This window comes from Jatropha curcas, chromosome 6 (genome assembly GCF_041381405.1).
Source record: "Jatropha curcas cultivar XTBG-Jc1 chromosome 6, XTBG_Jcur_1.0, whole genome shotgun sequence".
Classification (NCBI taxonomy): Eukaryota; Viridiplantae; Streptophyta; class Magnoliopsida; order Malpighiales; family Euphorbiaceae; genus Jatropha; species Jatropha curcas.
The window spans coordinates 4,192,739-4,209,101 of record NC_143156.1 but is presented as its reverse complement, the minus strand read 5'-3'; the positions used below and the strand labels follow the sequence as shown (position 1 = coordinate 4,209,101).

At 29.5% G+C, this 16,363-nt stretch overlaps 3 protein-coding genes and 1 pseudogene across 3 annotated transcripts; all 4 read right to left on the bottom strand.

Annotated features, from left to right (window-relative positions):
- Positions 1 to 255: 255 nt before the first annotated feature.
- On the bottom strand, positions 256 to 9,903 carry LOC149495315 (uncharacterized; annotated as a pseudogene).
- Positions 7,536 to 8,873, bottom strand: LOC105631737 (agamous-like MADS-box protein AGL62). The gene is made up of 2 exons (XM_037640046.2): positions 8,549 to 8,873; positions 7,536 to 8,008 (listed from the first exon to the last, which is right to left on the bottom strand). Exons 1-2 carry the CDS (start codon positions 8,864 to 8,866, stop codon positions 7,595 to 7,597), a joined length of 732 nt encoding a protein of 243 aa, XP_037495974.1. The 5' UTR covers positions 8,867 to 8,873; the 3' UTR covers positions 7,536 to 7,594.
- Positions 9,904 to 12,703: 2,800 nt separating the features above from the next.
- Positions 12,704 to 13,201, bottom strand: LOC105631736 (S-protein homolog 74-like). Its single transcript, XM_012213906.3, has one exon. It carries the CDS (start codon positions 13,199 to 13,201, stop codon positions 12,704 to 12,706), a length of 498 nt encoding a protein of 165 aa, XP_012069296.1.
- Positions 13,202 to 14,537: 1,336 nt separating this feature from the next.
- LOC105631735 (S-protein homolog 74) lies at positions 14,538 to 15,038 on the bottom strand. Its single transcript, XM_089722700.1, has one exon. The coding sequence runs from the start codon at positions 15,036 to 15,038 to the stop codon at positions 14,538 to 14,540; it is 501 nt and encodes a 166-aa protein (XP_089578826.1).
- Positions 15,039 to 16,363: the final 1,325 nt, after the last annotated feature.

The window sequence follows — 16,363 nt, the reverse complement described above, 5'->3', positions numbered from 1 at the left end:
GATAATGACCTTGAAATTGTAAAATTAAATTCTTATCGAAACATTTATATTTTTATCTATATAATATATCCGAATTTAGTCAAAATTATTAAATTTTATATCATGGATCACTACAATAATTCTTATAATAGCAGTTTTACTTTCAATTAAATTTTATATCACATCAGAATAAAAAATCATTAAATTTTATTTGATGAATCACCACAAATATAATTAATTCAAAATCATGAAAGAGAAAAGATGACAAAAAATATATATAGAAATGAAATTCAAAATCATCCTTTTATTTAGCAATCAATACAGTACAACAATATATAACATATAGATGCATATAAAGCTAGCCTTACCATTCAGGAAATAAAATACAAAAACAAGCGATATATAAATATATATGTAAGTTGAACGATATAGCTAGCAGACAACCCAGAACTTCCAATTATATAGATAATTAAGGGCTAGTAGCAGAGGTTGAAGGTGGAGGAGAAAGGAATGTGATAGAGGGAATCGTAGGGATAGTGGGAATGCTTGGAATGGGAGGGAAAGCGATCTTTGGAATTGTGGGAATAGAAGGAAAGTTGGGTCGTGGCAAAGTTGGTATCGAAGGAGGGAATGGTGGGAATGGTGTTGGTTTAGGCAAATTTGGCGATTGCAGGAGTTGTCGAGCTGCTTCGCTTACGTGCATGCTTGAAAATGACAAAGCGATCAAGAAGGCGAAGATGATGAGCTTTTTGGAAGAGGCCATTGTTATTAAAGAAGTACAGAGAGTTGATTAGGGTTTGTGGGGAAATTATGGCAAGTTGTCTTTAAATAGCAATCCCTAGTTATATATGGTTGGTGATTTAGATATGAAAATATGGAAGACACGTTTAAGGTTAACCTTTGTTAGTTCACCTACTTGTATATAATTTATTATTAATTGTTGTTCAAGAATTAAAACCCAATTGGAGTTTTTAATAGTTTGGCTATCAACTTTTATTCTTGGTTTTGTACAAAAGAATTTAAATTTTGAAATTCATTCATAAATAAATTGCAGGTGAAATTTACTTGTAAATGAAAATTTCCATGTTTGGAATAAATCTAAAATTGAAAATTCATTTGATTTTATGTCCTAAAATACATTTGATATAATAATTTTAGAAGACTGAGACATGTAGTTTTGTCATAATATTTTGAGTTATTTAAATTTGTGGAATTTATTTGGAAATTTTAGCTTTTTTAGTAGAATTTGGTTTAATTATATTCAAATCCACGGAATTGAATCCATAAAATTTAAATCTTTATTTTTTTCATATGAAACATAATAATTTGGATTTATAAATGAATTCTACAAAATTTGTGGAATTTTTATTTCAAACAATGGGTTAATTTTCATTAGATTAAACAATTAGTTAGCAAGACATCTAGTTTTAAGTATTACACTATTTTGTTGGATTTTCCAATTGATTAAAAAAAATCAAAGAAGAAAATATTTTTAGAATGTTGGAGATTAATATAAGCTATAGTTAATTAATTATTTCACATATTTTCTCATATATTTTCAAAATTTTGATGAAAATGAATTTGATTCTCCTAGGTTCAAATTTATATATATATATATATATATTCAAGGTAACAATTCCTATTTTTTGATAAATAATAAAATAAATAAATTAAAAATTATTACTATGCTAAACTTCAAAATTTGCAGAAATTATAAATCAAGAGAAATAAAGCAATAATCCTAAGGTTTCAAGATTGATGATTCATTGAAGACACCTTGAAAATTATTACAATGCGAAGTTTTTGAAGTATTTCATTTTTTTATCAACAAAAAGGAATTTTTACTTAAGAATTATATATAAATAAACATATGTCAGATAAAATTCAACTAATCAGATTACTACAGCCAAGCCATCGGACTTTCTCTAATATACCCTATCCTATCCTGGAAAGTTAAGTAAAACCTGAATCCATATACCCAATAAATAACCCAAAATACAAAGCAAATAGTAGCAATCCCTTTTCACGGGAGAAGAAAAGGAACTATTGATCAACAAAAAAACACAAATATATTAGATACAATTTTATAACTATTCCAAAAAAGGTATTGTAGCTGTTACCGCTTTCTTTGCCAAGGAATCTGCGAATGAATTTCTGTCTCTCTTTATATGACAGAACTGAACTTGACATAAAATATTAATTAAGGCATCAAATCTATTAAATTTTTTCCATCATTCCCAAGGTCTTTTATTTTTGTTGATAACCCAGGTGATAACATTCCTTGAATCAGACTCAACAATTCGAGGATAACTATTCTGTTGCGACTATAGAATACTTATATTGCATTTAGTATGGCTAAGAATTCAACGTCATTTGAGTCCATAACACCCACATATCTAAAGAACAAACACAAGACATTACCTAAAACATTTTTAAGCACAATACCAATACCTGCATCTCTTAGCATGCCCCTTGAGGATCCATCGATATTGAATTTCAAGGTCCCATGTTCCGATGGCACCCACAACTGAGATCCAACTTGGTGCATTCTTCTTTGTTTTATTCTCGCAACACTATTGCACACAAGATTGGGGAAATGCATCCAGTCACTGAGGCAATGAGATATCATTGGGAAATTTGCCTTTAGCAGCTCGAAACTTCTCAATTTGATCATGTCTATAACAACCTCATTTTGTTGCTCTTCATTAGAGAATAACCATTTATTTCTTCTTAGCCAAATTGTCCAGAGCGTAATGAAGAATAAAGCGTTTTGACCCATGAAGTATTTCATATTTAAATGACTAAGTTTCAATCTTTATATAAGAAACGGATTTCTAGATAACTATTCATGGGTTTTGCAAATATAGTCTGTTTTTCTTTGTTTTATGAAACCTGAAACATAACAATATTCTAGGTTTAAGGATTTAACTGATTTTGTTTTTACTCTAATCTTTATTTCTCCTATAAACTCAATTAAAACTTTTCTATTTTCACTGCAAACAACATTGATTTTGGTATTATTTTTAACATCAAATTTTTAGAGAAAACTCAGTTCATCTCCTTCTTGGATTTTGCCATTTCGGGACCAACATAAATGTTATTTATGCTCACTTAATATAATTACAATTAAAAAAAAAAACAATGGTAAATTAATGATCTAGAACTATAACTAATTAATTTCCTATACTAGATGGGCTCCTGAGATATTTTAGAATAAAACGGTGTTTTTGCATCATGATGAGTTGGAATAATAAATACAATAAAATAAAATATATCTCAAATCGCACAGTAATTGCTCATACTTTATTATTCAATACTCTATATAAAAATATTAAAGTGCTAATAAAAAAAAGGAGAGAAAACAGGAAAGTTCTTGCAACACGTTTGTAAGTTTGTAAATTAAAGTGCCTAAAATATAAAGATCAAATTTGGATGATTCTTGCAATATGTTGCAAAAATTGAGAATATTTTTCTAGGTTTAACCTTTATTAAAACTATCAACTTTTCTTCTTACAATTATTTTCGAACTTTACATCATTCAAGAGGACACAACAATACAACTTTTGTTTCTTGATAAGAATTAATACTGTGTATGACTTCTTTTAATCTATTCTTAGCCTCATTCAAAATAGAGATTCAATATAAAAATATGTCAATATGATCTAGTACTTCCTACATCAACGAGTTCTTTTGTCAAACTTGATTTTTTCCCCTTATACCCTTTTCAAATTATCCCTCATTTCAATAGTAGTAGGGTTTTCATCACTAGACTGGGATGAGGATTTTTCTTCTCATCAATTAGGTACGAAAAAGAAGAACGAACAACATTAACAACATGTCCATAATCTAAGGGAGTATCTCCTAAATGTAAGAAATCATCTTGATTATGAGTCATAACTTAAAATGATGAAAAGGAGGACTTAAAAGATAAACAGTAGAATAGAAAAGCTCTAAGAAAAAAAAGTTACCTCAAACTAGGAAAAATCAACAAAAAGATTACTTTTTAGAAGAAGTCGTTTTAATCAAATCAAAAGGCAACTCCACTTCAACTTGCAAGAATTATACTCATTTTTCTAAGTGGCAGTTTAGAACTTTAAAAACCCTAAAAAAGACGATAAGCTATATTTTCTTGAATATGTAATGCCCTCAGTTACCTGGAAACTGTATCATTCGAAAATATCTCAAGATTCAAACAAAAAGATTCGTTACTTATTGAGAGACATTATGTTACTAATCATGTAAATCATCGAATCAAAAGATATCATTCAATTGTTCATTGTTCCGTATCTAAAACAATGTCAAGTGCAAATTCATACTTGACACTAGGCATGGCCGGTTCAATGAACCGCCAGTTTCGGTTCATTGAACCACTGGTTCGAGATGTTTAAAATTTTGAACCGGAACAGGCCCTTGAACCTCGGGTTCCGGTCTGGTTCCGGTTCTGACACGGTTCAGCACGGTTCCGGCGAACCGACGGTTCAAATTACGGTTCCGATTTGGTTCCGGCATTACGCAAATTTTTAAAAAAATAATAAAATTTTGATTTCGAATTCATGAATAAATAATAATTTTAAAATGTTTAAATTTTATTAACTAAATAAATTATTATAAAATTTTAAAACAAAAACTTCTATTAATTTAGAACTATTATTACATTAAATTTACAAATTTTGCTAACTCACTAATATAGAAAATTATAATTTTTTTTATTTTGGGCTTAAATTAAATTAAAATTGAAAAATTTTAATTTAATCGCCTACGTATCCTCTTGAAAATTAGAGAAAATCAAAGCCCACGTAGTTCTTTTTTTTTATTACATTGGAAAATAACCTCCCAATTATTACAATTAATTTTAGTCATCGGTGCCACTAGTCCCCGTTAATGAGTCGGAATCATCATCGTTGCTTGAATTTTGCTGGTCTTGAATTCTCAACGCCGCTCTAGTCCAATCGTCAACACACTCTTGCATTTCCACATTATTTGGCGATAATCTTGACCGTGTTGGATCTAAAATTTGTCCACCCACACTAAAAGCTTGTTCCACTGCAACAGTAGAAATTGGACAAGCAAGAATATCTTTTGCAATTGAAGTTAAGACTGGAAAGCGATTTGCATGCTTTTTCCACCAATCCAAAATATTAAATTTTATTGGGTCTTCATTCGCATCATCACCTAAAAACTCAAAATCTGTGCTAATATATGTCTCAATTGTCCCTTATAATAGAAAAAAAAACAATTATATTTTTGGATAATTTAGTAAATTATAATAATTAATTAATTAATTAATTAAATTATAATAAAATAATTATAGCCGTTTGAACTTTGAAGCTTGTGTAAATTGTTAATTGTATAGTTCATTTGTAAAAAGAAAAAAATAAGTATTTGTAAAAAAAGTTCAAACGGCTAAGTGAAATGATGAGCTTTAAAAAAAAAAAAGTGAAATGATGATGCTTCCTTTTTTTTAAACCAAAATGATGATGTTTTTTTTTCACTACTTTTTATAAATTAAGTATTATTGCAACAAATAATTTTGTTTGTGAATTCGGTTCGAACCGGACCGAAAACGCCGGTTAACAGCTGGTTCCGGGCCGGTTCAGGTTCATTTTTTAACATTCACATGAATCTTAACCGGTCCTTGAACCGCTGGTTCCGGTTCAAAATTTTGAACCGCCGACTTCGGTCCGGTTTCAGTTCGTCTACAGTACGGTTCGATTCCGGTTAGAATCGAACTGGTGGCCATGCCTACTTGACACAGACTAACTCTAGAAATAAAAAACAAAATGGATCATGATTGCATATACTATGATTATAACTTTGAAAATAACACTACATTCTAAAAATAATTCCAACAAGGTGTCTTCCAACCTCATATAAAGGATCACAAACCCCCAATTCAAATGCACATTATCAATCCTTCATTATTTTGCCAAGCTCTTTATTTATTATTAACTTAAGCATCAGCATGTTTGCAAATATTTCACCCTGTCAAATACTTTAATTCAGCCATCGAGTTCATACGGCTTCCTGTCCAGGTCAATGTGGCATGGATTTATATCTCGATAGGCAATTAAGAGTTCTTTTTTATACAAATTAAGAATAAAATATGGGTGATTAAAAAAGATTGAAAACTTTTATTATTTATTGTCATACAACTCAAATTAAACTATAATTAATAATCAAATATTAATTATTTAATAAATTAATAGTTAAAATATCTTATTTTGAAAACATAGGTCAAATTGCATTAATAATTTATTTCAGAAATTAATATATAACATATTATAGCTAGCAAGGTTGATAATAATTTTGAAGGGGTCAAGAATTTAAGATGTAGAATGTTTAGTCAATAACCTTATTGCCCTTTTCTTTCCTTTCTTTATCTTTATCTTTTTTCTTGTTTCGCAGTTAGGGTTTTTAACGGTAAATTAGTAATAGAAAATAAAATAAAAGTAACAAAATATAAATTAAAATTTTTTATCAATTTTAAAAATGTTTAGAATAGCAAAATATATGACAATTTAATAATTTTAATAAGATATCAGATAGTGTAGCTTTTTCATGTTGCCAGTTTATGCAGTTTAAATTTGTAGGTTGGAATATTTTTTTTATAATGTTTTACTTATTATAATTATCTGTTTTTTTTTATTATATAAGTTAAATGTTTGTGAATTACAACAAACTTTACTGTTTATTTTTATTTTGAGATGAAGATTGAGGAATTAAAAACTATAATCGTAAATAAGGTTGAGAAAGAAATACATGGTAAGTTTTGCATTTTATTTATTATTTTAATACTTTGAAGATGTTAATTGACTCTAAATTTTTTATTTATTTACTTCTTTGCAGAATTTTATATTTATTTATTGTATAGAAGATAGTTAAAAATCAATTGAAACAAAATTACTGATGACTAGAAAGAATTTAAAAATTGCATTATTCATTATCATACACATCAATTGAACTATGATTAATAATCAAATTTCAGTTGTTTAATAAATTAAAACTGAAATATCTTATTAATTCAATATGTTAAATTATCTATTCTAGAAAAATATAAGGGTAGTAGACTAATTATCCTTTAATTAATGTTTATTTAATTTAAAAAAAAAGTTTAATACAAATATCTAGAGAACAATGAAAGTTGGAATAAAATAATTAATGTTATATTGATTTTTTAAAGTATCATTTAAATGGAACAAAAGTAAATCAAAAACTATCAAATTTAACTGAAAGGAACGCGAAGGATATTTATACAAAAATGTCTTTACCTATAAATTTAAACAAAGTGATTAGTAACATATAAAAGTTATACTATCTGATATTTAATTTAAAATTTAAAATTGTCATGTAATTACTGTCGTTTAGCGAGGAGATCCAGGCAAACTGTAATTACCTAATTAATCAAGATTTTGGTTCAATGTTACAATCTTATTAACAGATCTTTCACACAATGGCACAAATGCACAAATCAGCCAAATACATGTAACCCTAAATTCAATAACAAGTACTTTCTAGACTGTGGGTAACACCTACAAATTACAACAACAACAACAACAAAAAAAAAAAAAAAAAAAAAAAAAAAAAAAAAAAGAAGTAACATAATCTGTAAATGTAACTAAAACAACCCACTTGATCCAAATCCAAGATTTGGGTATTGATAAGCATTCATATTTGTGTTGAATTCAAAACCATTATTTTCTGGATCAAAATTAGGAAGAAGTGCAGTATTGCTGGTGCTTGGTGCATAAAATTGTTGAGGAGTGTTTGAACTCGTTGCATAAAATTGTTGAGGAGTATTTGTACTCGGCACATAAAATTGTTGAGGAGTATTTGTAGTTTGGATAAGAAGCTGCTCAGCTTGCTTTGTAACAGTGTGCCTTAAAATCTCCAATGAAGCCTTAAGTTGCTGAAGCCTTTCAAAGTCAAGATCCTCTATAGGAGACTCCCACCAGCACTGAGCCTGTCTAACTCTCTTCATTTGATCTAGCTCTTCCCCTCTCTTCTTCTCCATTTCCAATTGGTTTAGAATCTGTTACATCATTTAATTTTTACGTACAATAGTTGGATTAAAAAACGTGAAAAAAACAAAAATATATATAATTAATTATTCGAACGGTTCATCGTTCAGTTCAACTAAACTTCTAAAATTTTAAAAGTTTCTAAATAATATAACGGGATCGAATATAAATATTTTTAATTCGAAATCATTCAATTATAAATGAAATAATCAAACAATTATAATTACATGTTTATGATAAAAATACTATATACACTAACATATGTTAATTAAAATTCTTTTCTTTTTGAAGTAGATGATCAAAAACTATTTTTTCCTCCGTCAAATTACTAACCAAACTGAATGGTACCAAAAATTTAATTTCATCTTATCAAAACAATCAAATTTCATAGACATGAAAACTTAATTTCATTTATATAAATTAAAAAATCTCATGGATTTGATTTACATATTCTTATTGTACCCGAAAGTTAAATTCTCCCTAGGGTTTTAAGATAGTAAGTTCCAATAAATTCGAATAAAAGCCAATGAGAGTGAGTTTCATTTCAATACCTGAGTGAGCTGCATATTAAGCTCACGGACTCTAGCATTGCGGTGTGCTTCAATAAGTTGCATAGCACCAGAAATCGGGGGAGAGGTTCCGGAGAGAAAACGGTTGACAACTGCTTCAACAGAAGGTTGGCCAAAAGAGAAAACTTTCTTTCCGGGCGAGAAGACTATAACAGTAACTTCAGCACCACAGAGAGTAGAAAGTTCACTAGCTTTCTTGAAAATACCATACCTTCTTTTTGAAAATGTTACCAAAAGATTGCTCTCCTTCGATATTTTCACCATCTCCAACTTTTGCCGGCCCCTACTCTTTCTCGACATGGCTAGGGTGAAAATATGTTTATATTTTCTTCAAAGGTTATGAAGAAAGAAAATATGTTTATGTTTTCTTCCAATGTTATGAATAAAGAAGAAATGTATTAGCACTTTATATACAGATGTCGAAATATGTGTTTTTGGTGAGAAATTCTTGGCATCTTCCTTGAATTTACTATATTACTAGTTTTGGAGGTTACAGAATCTGTCCAGGAATAGCATTTTTGGTATGAACATGATTAGTAATAGAAGGATAATGCTAATCTTGTTGGGTTACACATTTCGCCAATTCATCGGGACTAAATACAGTGAGGGTCACTGGATCTGTAAGTGGCGATAGCCAAACAACAGTAAACCAATTCATATATTTGGTACATAAACACCTAGTATTGCCAGAATATATTTTGCCCTTTTTTGGTTATAACAAAACTATTGCCTAATTTTCATGACTAAATACGAATAATGAAAATAAAATTTCTTGGATGGAAATTGCTTGTGATTAATCTTGTTAGCAATTTATTAAATTGAATTGAATCAACTTCTTGATGTTGATCATATTAGATATTGATTTAAATTTTAATATTGACCATATATATCATAAATCAACTTTAACGCATTTGTAATAATTATTTAATATGACTCGCACAATCTTATATATAATGCGCGAAAGTATTATCATGGCGCGAAATATAGTTATATGAAAGTATTATCACGGCGCGAAATATAGTTATATTCAAGTTTAATTTGTTGAGATCTATTTAAGATACAATTAAAAGAAAAATAAGGCATGGTTGGCAATGGAGGCAAAGTAGGCAAGGTGGGCAAGCTCAGAAGAGGCAGTTTAGGTTTTGGCAATGAAGGTTGGTTATTTGGCAAAATTGGCAATGTGGGTTATGGCAGAGTTGGAATTGTGGGCAATTGTGGCAATGTTGGCTTAGCAAAGATGGGATTTGCAGAAGATTGCGAGCAGCTAGTCTAGCTTCCATGTTTGAAAATGATAAAGTAATGAAAATTGCAAACATGAACAAATTGGAATTTGCCATCTTCAAATGGAATGCGTTAGGGCTTAGGAGACTATAGATATGTGTGTTAGAATAAGCAAAGAAAAAAATTAGTATGAGTATTTGGACGAGAGAAAAGGAGAGTAGACGTCTTGGTTTATATATATAAAGATGCAAATGTATGAAATCAATTAATCATATTGAAAATAGCATGTCATAGATGTGATGTTGTTGGCTGATCCTCAGTCAATTAATTAATATTTTGTACTTAACTGTTAGGAGATTGATCAACTTTTTCAAATATTTATTTGATATTGCAGATCAGACTAATCTACGCTCCCCACAACGAGAATTGCAAGAGATGATTCTAAGTTTCTAACTTCTGACTTGCACCAAATGTTTGTCTAAGGATGTAATTCACTTTCACTTATCCAATCATCAGTTGGTAAATTTGTAAGTAATTATAATAATTGTTATGTCTAATTATTTATCTATTTTAATATTTTATGTATATAGTTTAAGTCCAATGATATCTTTTTTTTTTATTAAGTGATATCACAGGCAAAAGTTTTACAAATATACACATAGGAGATTCATAATTAAGAAATTAAAATACCCTTTGGGGTTTTTAATACAGCTTGCTTTAAAATGGTATTCATATTATTTTTATATTTATCGAATGATTATTTATATGATATAAAGTTGGAAACAAATTAAATGATATTTTAAGGGTTTTTAATAACATTGCATACTATAAAAAAATCTGCATTTTACTGATGGAAAAGCTGCGTAGGTAAACACTGATGCAGTACCGATGAACGGCAAGAAATACCGATGGGTTCCCCGATGGATTATGGCGGGACAAGAAGATTGTGGTGCACTACACTTTTTTCCATTAGTAATGGATTTATCGATGGAAAATGATATTAGTGGTTACTAATTTCTGATGGAATTTTGTAGATTACCAACGGATTTGAAGCGGCAAGTGGGGATTATTTGTAGATGGTTATTTTCCGATTAAGGTTTAAACAGTACCGACGCCGGTATATTTTAAGGCACTGAATCTATCTAATTCTTTTTATGTGCCAATTTTCTTCTCTTTTGCTTTCTCTCTCCACAGACTTGCGCCATCCTCCACTTTCGTTCCTTCTTACCCTGTCAGCTATCGTCGGAGGTAGAATCCAAATGTTTGACCTTGATTGCTTAAAAGCAAAAGATTGCTTCACTTGCGGGAAGCTCTAGCTACTTTGTTATGTACATCTAAATAATTTTAATACAACAAAAAAAAATTACAGATAAAAACCAACATTTTACCCTCTTTCATCTTACCATCTCTATCTCTCCACTCTGCTCATTCTCAGATTAAATTTCTATCAGAAAGGGTTCCTCACCTCAATAGTCCACATTTTATATCTTTTGCATATTTATTTGGATAAATTTAAATATAATATACTAATTGTGTTTTTCACTAGTTCATCAAAATATATATATTCTACGAATGTCTTTAAACAGTGGGGTCATGTCCCTTCTTATTTTATATATTTTCTCCTTAATATAAGTTTGGTATGTTTTCTTAAAAAAATTATTAATTATTTTTTTTATTAATTTGGTATATGAATGGGCCCAGGGTAGATAAGTCATCTATTTTTCTGACTTGTAATTTCGAATTACTTTCCAATGATATTACATTATTTTTAATGATACCATATCACCAATTAAATGACACCAAACAGCTTTATTATCGTCTGATTTCATTGATTAAATAGTTTGGTTTAAAAATTAAAAAATATTTAGACTGTAATTTCTGGTTTGATTTAAAAAAATTTTCATACTGCAATAGACCAGACCGTCCTTACTTAGCATTTCCTTTCTTTTTAATTAAAATTATGAGGCATTAATTACTATTACTAATACTTAAATGGGCCTGGATTCGTAGAATATACTCCTTTTTAAAGCTTCTATTTGTATGATCCACAGTATTCTTTATAAATTGAGGTCACTGATGTGGCCCAAGAACAAAGCCCACTAGAGGCCCGTGATTATGCAAACTACTAAAAAGAACTGGAAAAAAGAAAAAAAAATTGAAGAAGAAAAAGACTATATCATACAAATAAATATTAATTAAAATATCATATTAATATATTACAAATTTTCTAAACCTCATCCCCAACCACGAACAATTTCATCGATTCTATCCAAAATATAAACAGTGTTCAAGAATACACCAATGAAGTGTTGTCTATGATTATGTTAAGATTGAGAATTAAGTACATGTTCTTGTTAATGTATGAGTACAGTGTTACAGTACAAGAGTGAGAACATTATGGAGACTAAATAAGAAAATACAAGCATTTTTATTATACAATCACGGTGTTCGGCAATAACTTTTTGAATAACTTTTAGAATTTGACTTAAAAAATCATTTGATAATATAGCGTTTCGATTAGTTTTTAGAGATTATAGTAGCGTTTTATGAAAAGTTAACTTATATAACATTTAACTTTTAGCTTTTCATGAAAAGCTACTCAACCAGCTAACAGCTAAACGCTACTAAAATAACTAACAACTAACAACACATCTAATTTTGCCGAATAAATCCTAACGAAAATACCGACAGCCACCCAGAAAGATATATCATTGGAAGACACTGTCGTAAAATTGTTTAGGAAATAAATAATATAAATAGAGAAAAATATATTTTAAAGAAAAGATGTGGAAAATATTGTCGGAAATAATAAGAAATTAACTTAAGAATAAGAAAAATATTTTCATAAAACACTTTATTGCAAATTCAAAAAGACTACATTACTTATCTGACGACTATTCGTTTTGCAATTCTTAATCAATTAATTAGCCTTCCTCGTTCCCAAGCAGAAACAAAATCATCAGTGTTTGCATCAATATTCTTCATATAAACCCCATTATCTTTAGCAATCCAAATGCAATCAGCAACGTAACCCCAAAGACGATTTTTAACAGTTTTACATCTACGCAAAAGACGACCATTGTTATAAAATACTTTGAGACTAACATGAGAGTGATCATCTGGGGCCAAATAACACCAATAAAGTGTTGTCCAGAAGAAATTTATAGTAAACTTCCAAGAAAATTCAGACCCAACTGTAATATTATGGATACCAAGATCATCATCTTTAGACTTGCAATGTACAAGTAATATCTTGTTTTTGCTCAATCCGTTGACAATATGCAAATGAAATTCTGTCTTGAAGGCACTAGATAATGGTTTGGGTAAATCTTGAGAGGCTGAAGAGGGATTTGTTGCTAATATTGAAGCCAAAATGAGTAAGAACAATGCTGTTTTGATTATGGGAAAGCTCATTTTGTATTAGATGATATGAATATTTTTCTTTTCTTATATTTTTTTCATACTAACTAAAAATTATTTTTCTTTTGCTTATATTTATAGTCAAAGCTTTATGTGGGATATTATAAATTTATTGTTTGTAACTTGTTATAATAGAAAATCGCCAGGTCCAGTGAAACCTTTGCCAAATGCTTCTAATCATATTGCCACTTGTGTCAATTGCGCTAAGGAAGTTTCTTGTCTACACCTCCCATACACCAAACCCATCAAAAAAGGATTTTTTAAAAAAAAATAAAATTACTGTCTTATCCTTTTATTTTCTAGTCATACTTTTAATGAGAAATATACTTTTTTTTAAGGGGTAACTACCATTAGTTTAAAGCACTTTTTGAAATGCACCTACCCTTAATTTGCCGAATGCATATGCCATTTTAGCTTTACTTTATGGGAAATTACCATTGGGATTCAGAAATTTAGATAAGAGGACAGGAAAACACAAAAACTTTATTAATTAGGATTTGCTTATTGGGATTAGACCATATACATAAGGCCTTAATTAAGGTAATCTTACCATTGTAAGATAATCAGATAGAATAATCAATAAATTGTATGTCGTGTCCAAATTCAGGAGGCAAATTGAGTCTTATTCCTAATTATTATTACTAATACTTGACTGAGTATCTATACATAAAATATACTCCTTTTAAAAGATTCCATTTGTACCATCCTCAATATTCTTCATAAATTGAGATTAGTGATATGGCCCAAGAACAAATCCTTCATAAATTGAGGAGCATAGTTATTACTGAACGTGAGAATATAAGATCATGATAGGTTTTTTGAAAATTTAAAATTGTCACGAGGCAAATCGCCTAAACTTCAAGGGCAGAATTATGCATTAGGCCAAACTTTATACATATTAAACAAATGTTACCATTTGTTTAATACAATTTTGCTTTTGAGGAGGAGAGGATTCACAAGTTTATGTAAGAGAGAAGGAAAACCCAAATATGCACTGCACTTTATTAATTAGGATTTGCTTCTTTGGGTTAGACCATATATATAAATAAGGCCTTGATGAGGTAATCCTTCCATTGTAATATAAGAATTAGTCTTCTAGATACTCCTTCCATTCCATTAGTATTGATTTGTCTAGACCAGATCTATAAATTTACTCGTAGACCAAATCAATGAAAATAATTATTGAAACAAGCGTATTTCACTAAGAAAGCGGTAACAATATTTGGAAGACTTTTATTTTCATTAAACACTTTATTGCAAATTCAGATAGACTACATTACTTATTTGACGACAATTCTTTTTTCAATAATCAATAGTATTCTAATTTTTCTTAATCAATTACCCTTCCTTGCTGCCAACCACTAATAAAGTCATCTCTGTTTGCCATAAGATCCTTCATATAAACCCCATTATCTTTAGCAACCCAAATGCATTCAGAAACATAACTCCCAGGAGGAAGAGTTGGACCAGTTTTACACCTACGCAAAAGAGAAGTTTTGTGATCAAATACTGCAAGACTAGCATGAGAGTTATTGTCTGGGGCCATATAACACCAAAAAAGTGTTGTCCAGAAAATATTTGTACCAAACCTCCAAGAAAATTCAGACCCAACTGTAAGATTATGGATACCAAGATCATTATCTTTAGACTTGCAATGTACAAGTAATATCTTGTTTCTGCCCAAATTGTTGACAACATGCACCTGGAAATCCGGCCTGAATTCACTAGATAATGGTTTGGGTAAACCTTGAGAGTCTGAAGAGGGAATTGTCGCTAATACTGAAGCCAAAATGAGAAAGAACAAAGCTATGTTGATTTTGGGAAAGCTCATTTTGTATTAGATGATACGAATGTTTTTTCTTTTCTTTTTTTCTTTTTTCCTACTTACTAAACTTATATGTGTTTGGCTTATATTTATAGTCAAAGATTTGCTTATATTTATCCTATACATTTACTGTTTGTGATATGTTATAATAGAAAATCTCCATTCCTAATGCACCCTTTGCCAACTGCAAATGGCATTTAGCTTTGCTTCTAATCATACTTTTTATAGGAAATTACCATTTGTTTAATGCATTTCTTGTTTTGGGGAAGAGGGAGATTCACAAATTTAGCTAAGACGATACAGAAACACAAATATGCAAAACAACTTTATTAATTAGGATTTGCTTCTTGGGATTAGACGATATATAAATAAGGCCTTAATTAAGGTAATCTTACCATAGTAAGATAAACAGACATAACTTTCCCTGCAAATTATCAATAACCAGCTTCCATAGACCCAATAGAATTAAGGCCATTGAAAGGCAGCTTCCAAAGTTTTCAAACAAAGCTGATGCAACTTGAATAGTGCAATACAACGAGCTTTTAGACTGAAATAAACTCCAAAAACAAACGATACCCTTTTGATAGCTCACAACATCCTAAAGTCCAAATTTCAAAAAGTTGAGCAGTCATCTACAATATGGCCAGTTTGACCGGTATAATGGATAATTGTACTATGATTCGAACCGGTTTAGATAATAAAATTGGCAGCTTCAAAATCGATATAAACCGGATAAAAAATAGGGTAAACACCGATGAATCGCACCGATAATTAGTATGGTTACATTCAAATTCGGAGATTTTTTTTTTATTAAATATGGGCCTCTTAAAAATTTGGCCTATTAATTTTTTCAGTTTTTCAGGCATCATTATTTCTAAGTCCAAAGTCATAATTTGTTAATCAAAACAACTAAATTGCCCAACTTTAAAGTTAAATATGAAAATAATATTATATTTTATGGTAATTAATTAATTTTTTATTTAGTATTAATTTAGTTATGTTTTATTTTTTTTATCTGATTTTAAAAAAAAATAATATTATTGATTTTTAAAGTCAACCCAGTCTGATTTTTAAAACACCGACAAATACATGCATTAACACCTACAATTGATCATAGATCAACCACGTCAGAGTTTAGAGATAACAAAATGTTAAGAATCCTACATTCACCGAATACATAAAAGGGCAATAGAAGGGTGATGTTAGCTAAACCATTCAAATATTTTGGTTTTACCATTGGTTGACCAATGCCTAAACCCAAGTAATTCCATATTACTCACTTTTATCTTTTTTTTTTTTTTTCTGAATGATTCTAAGATTTAATTGACCGA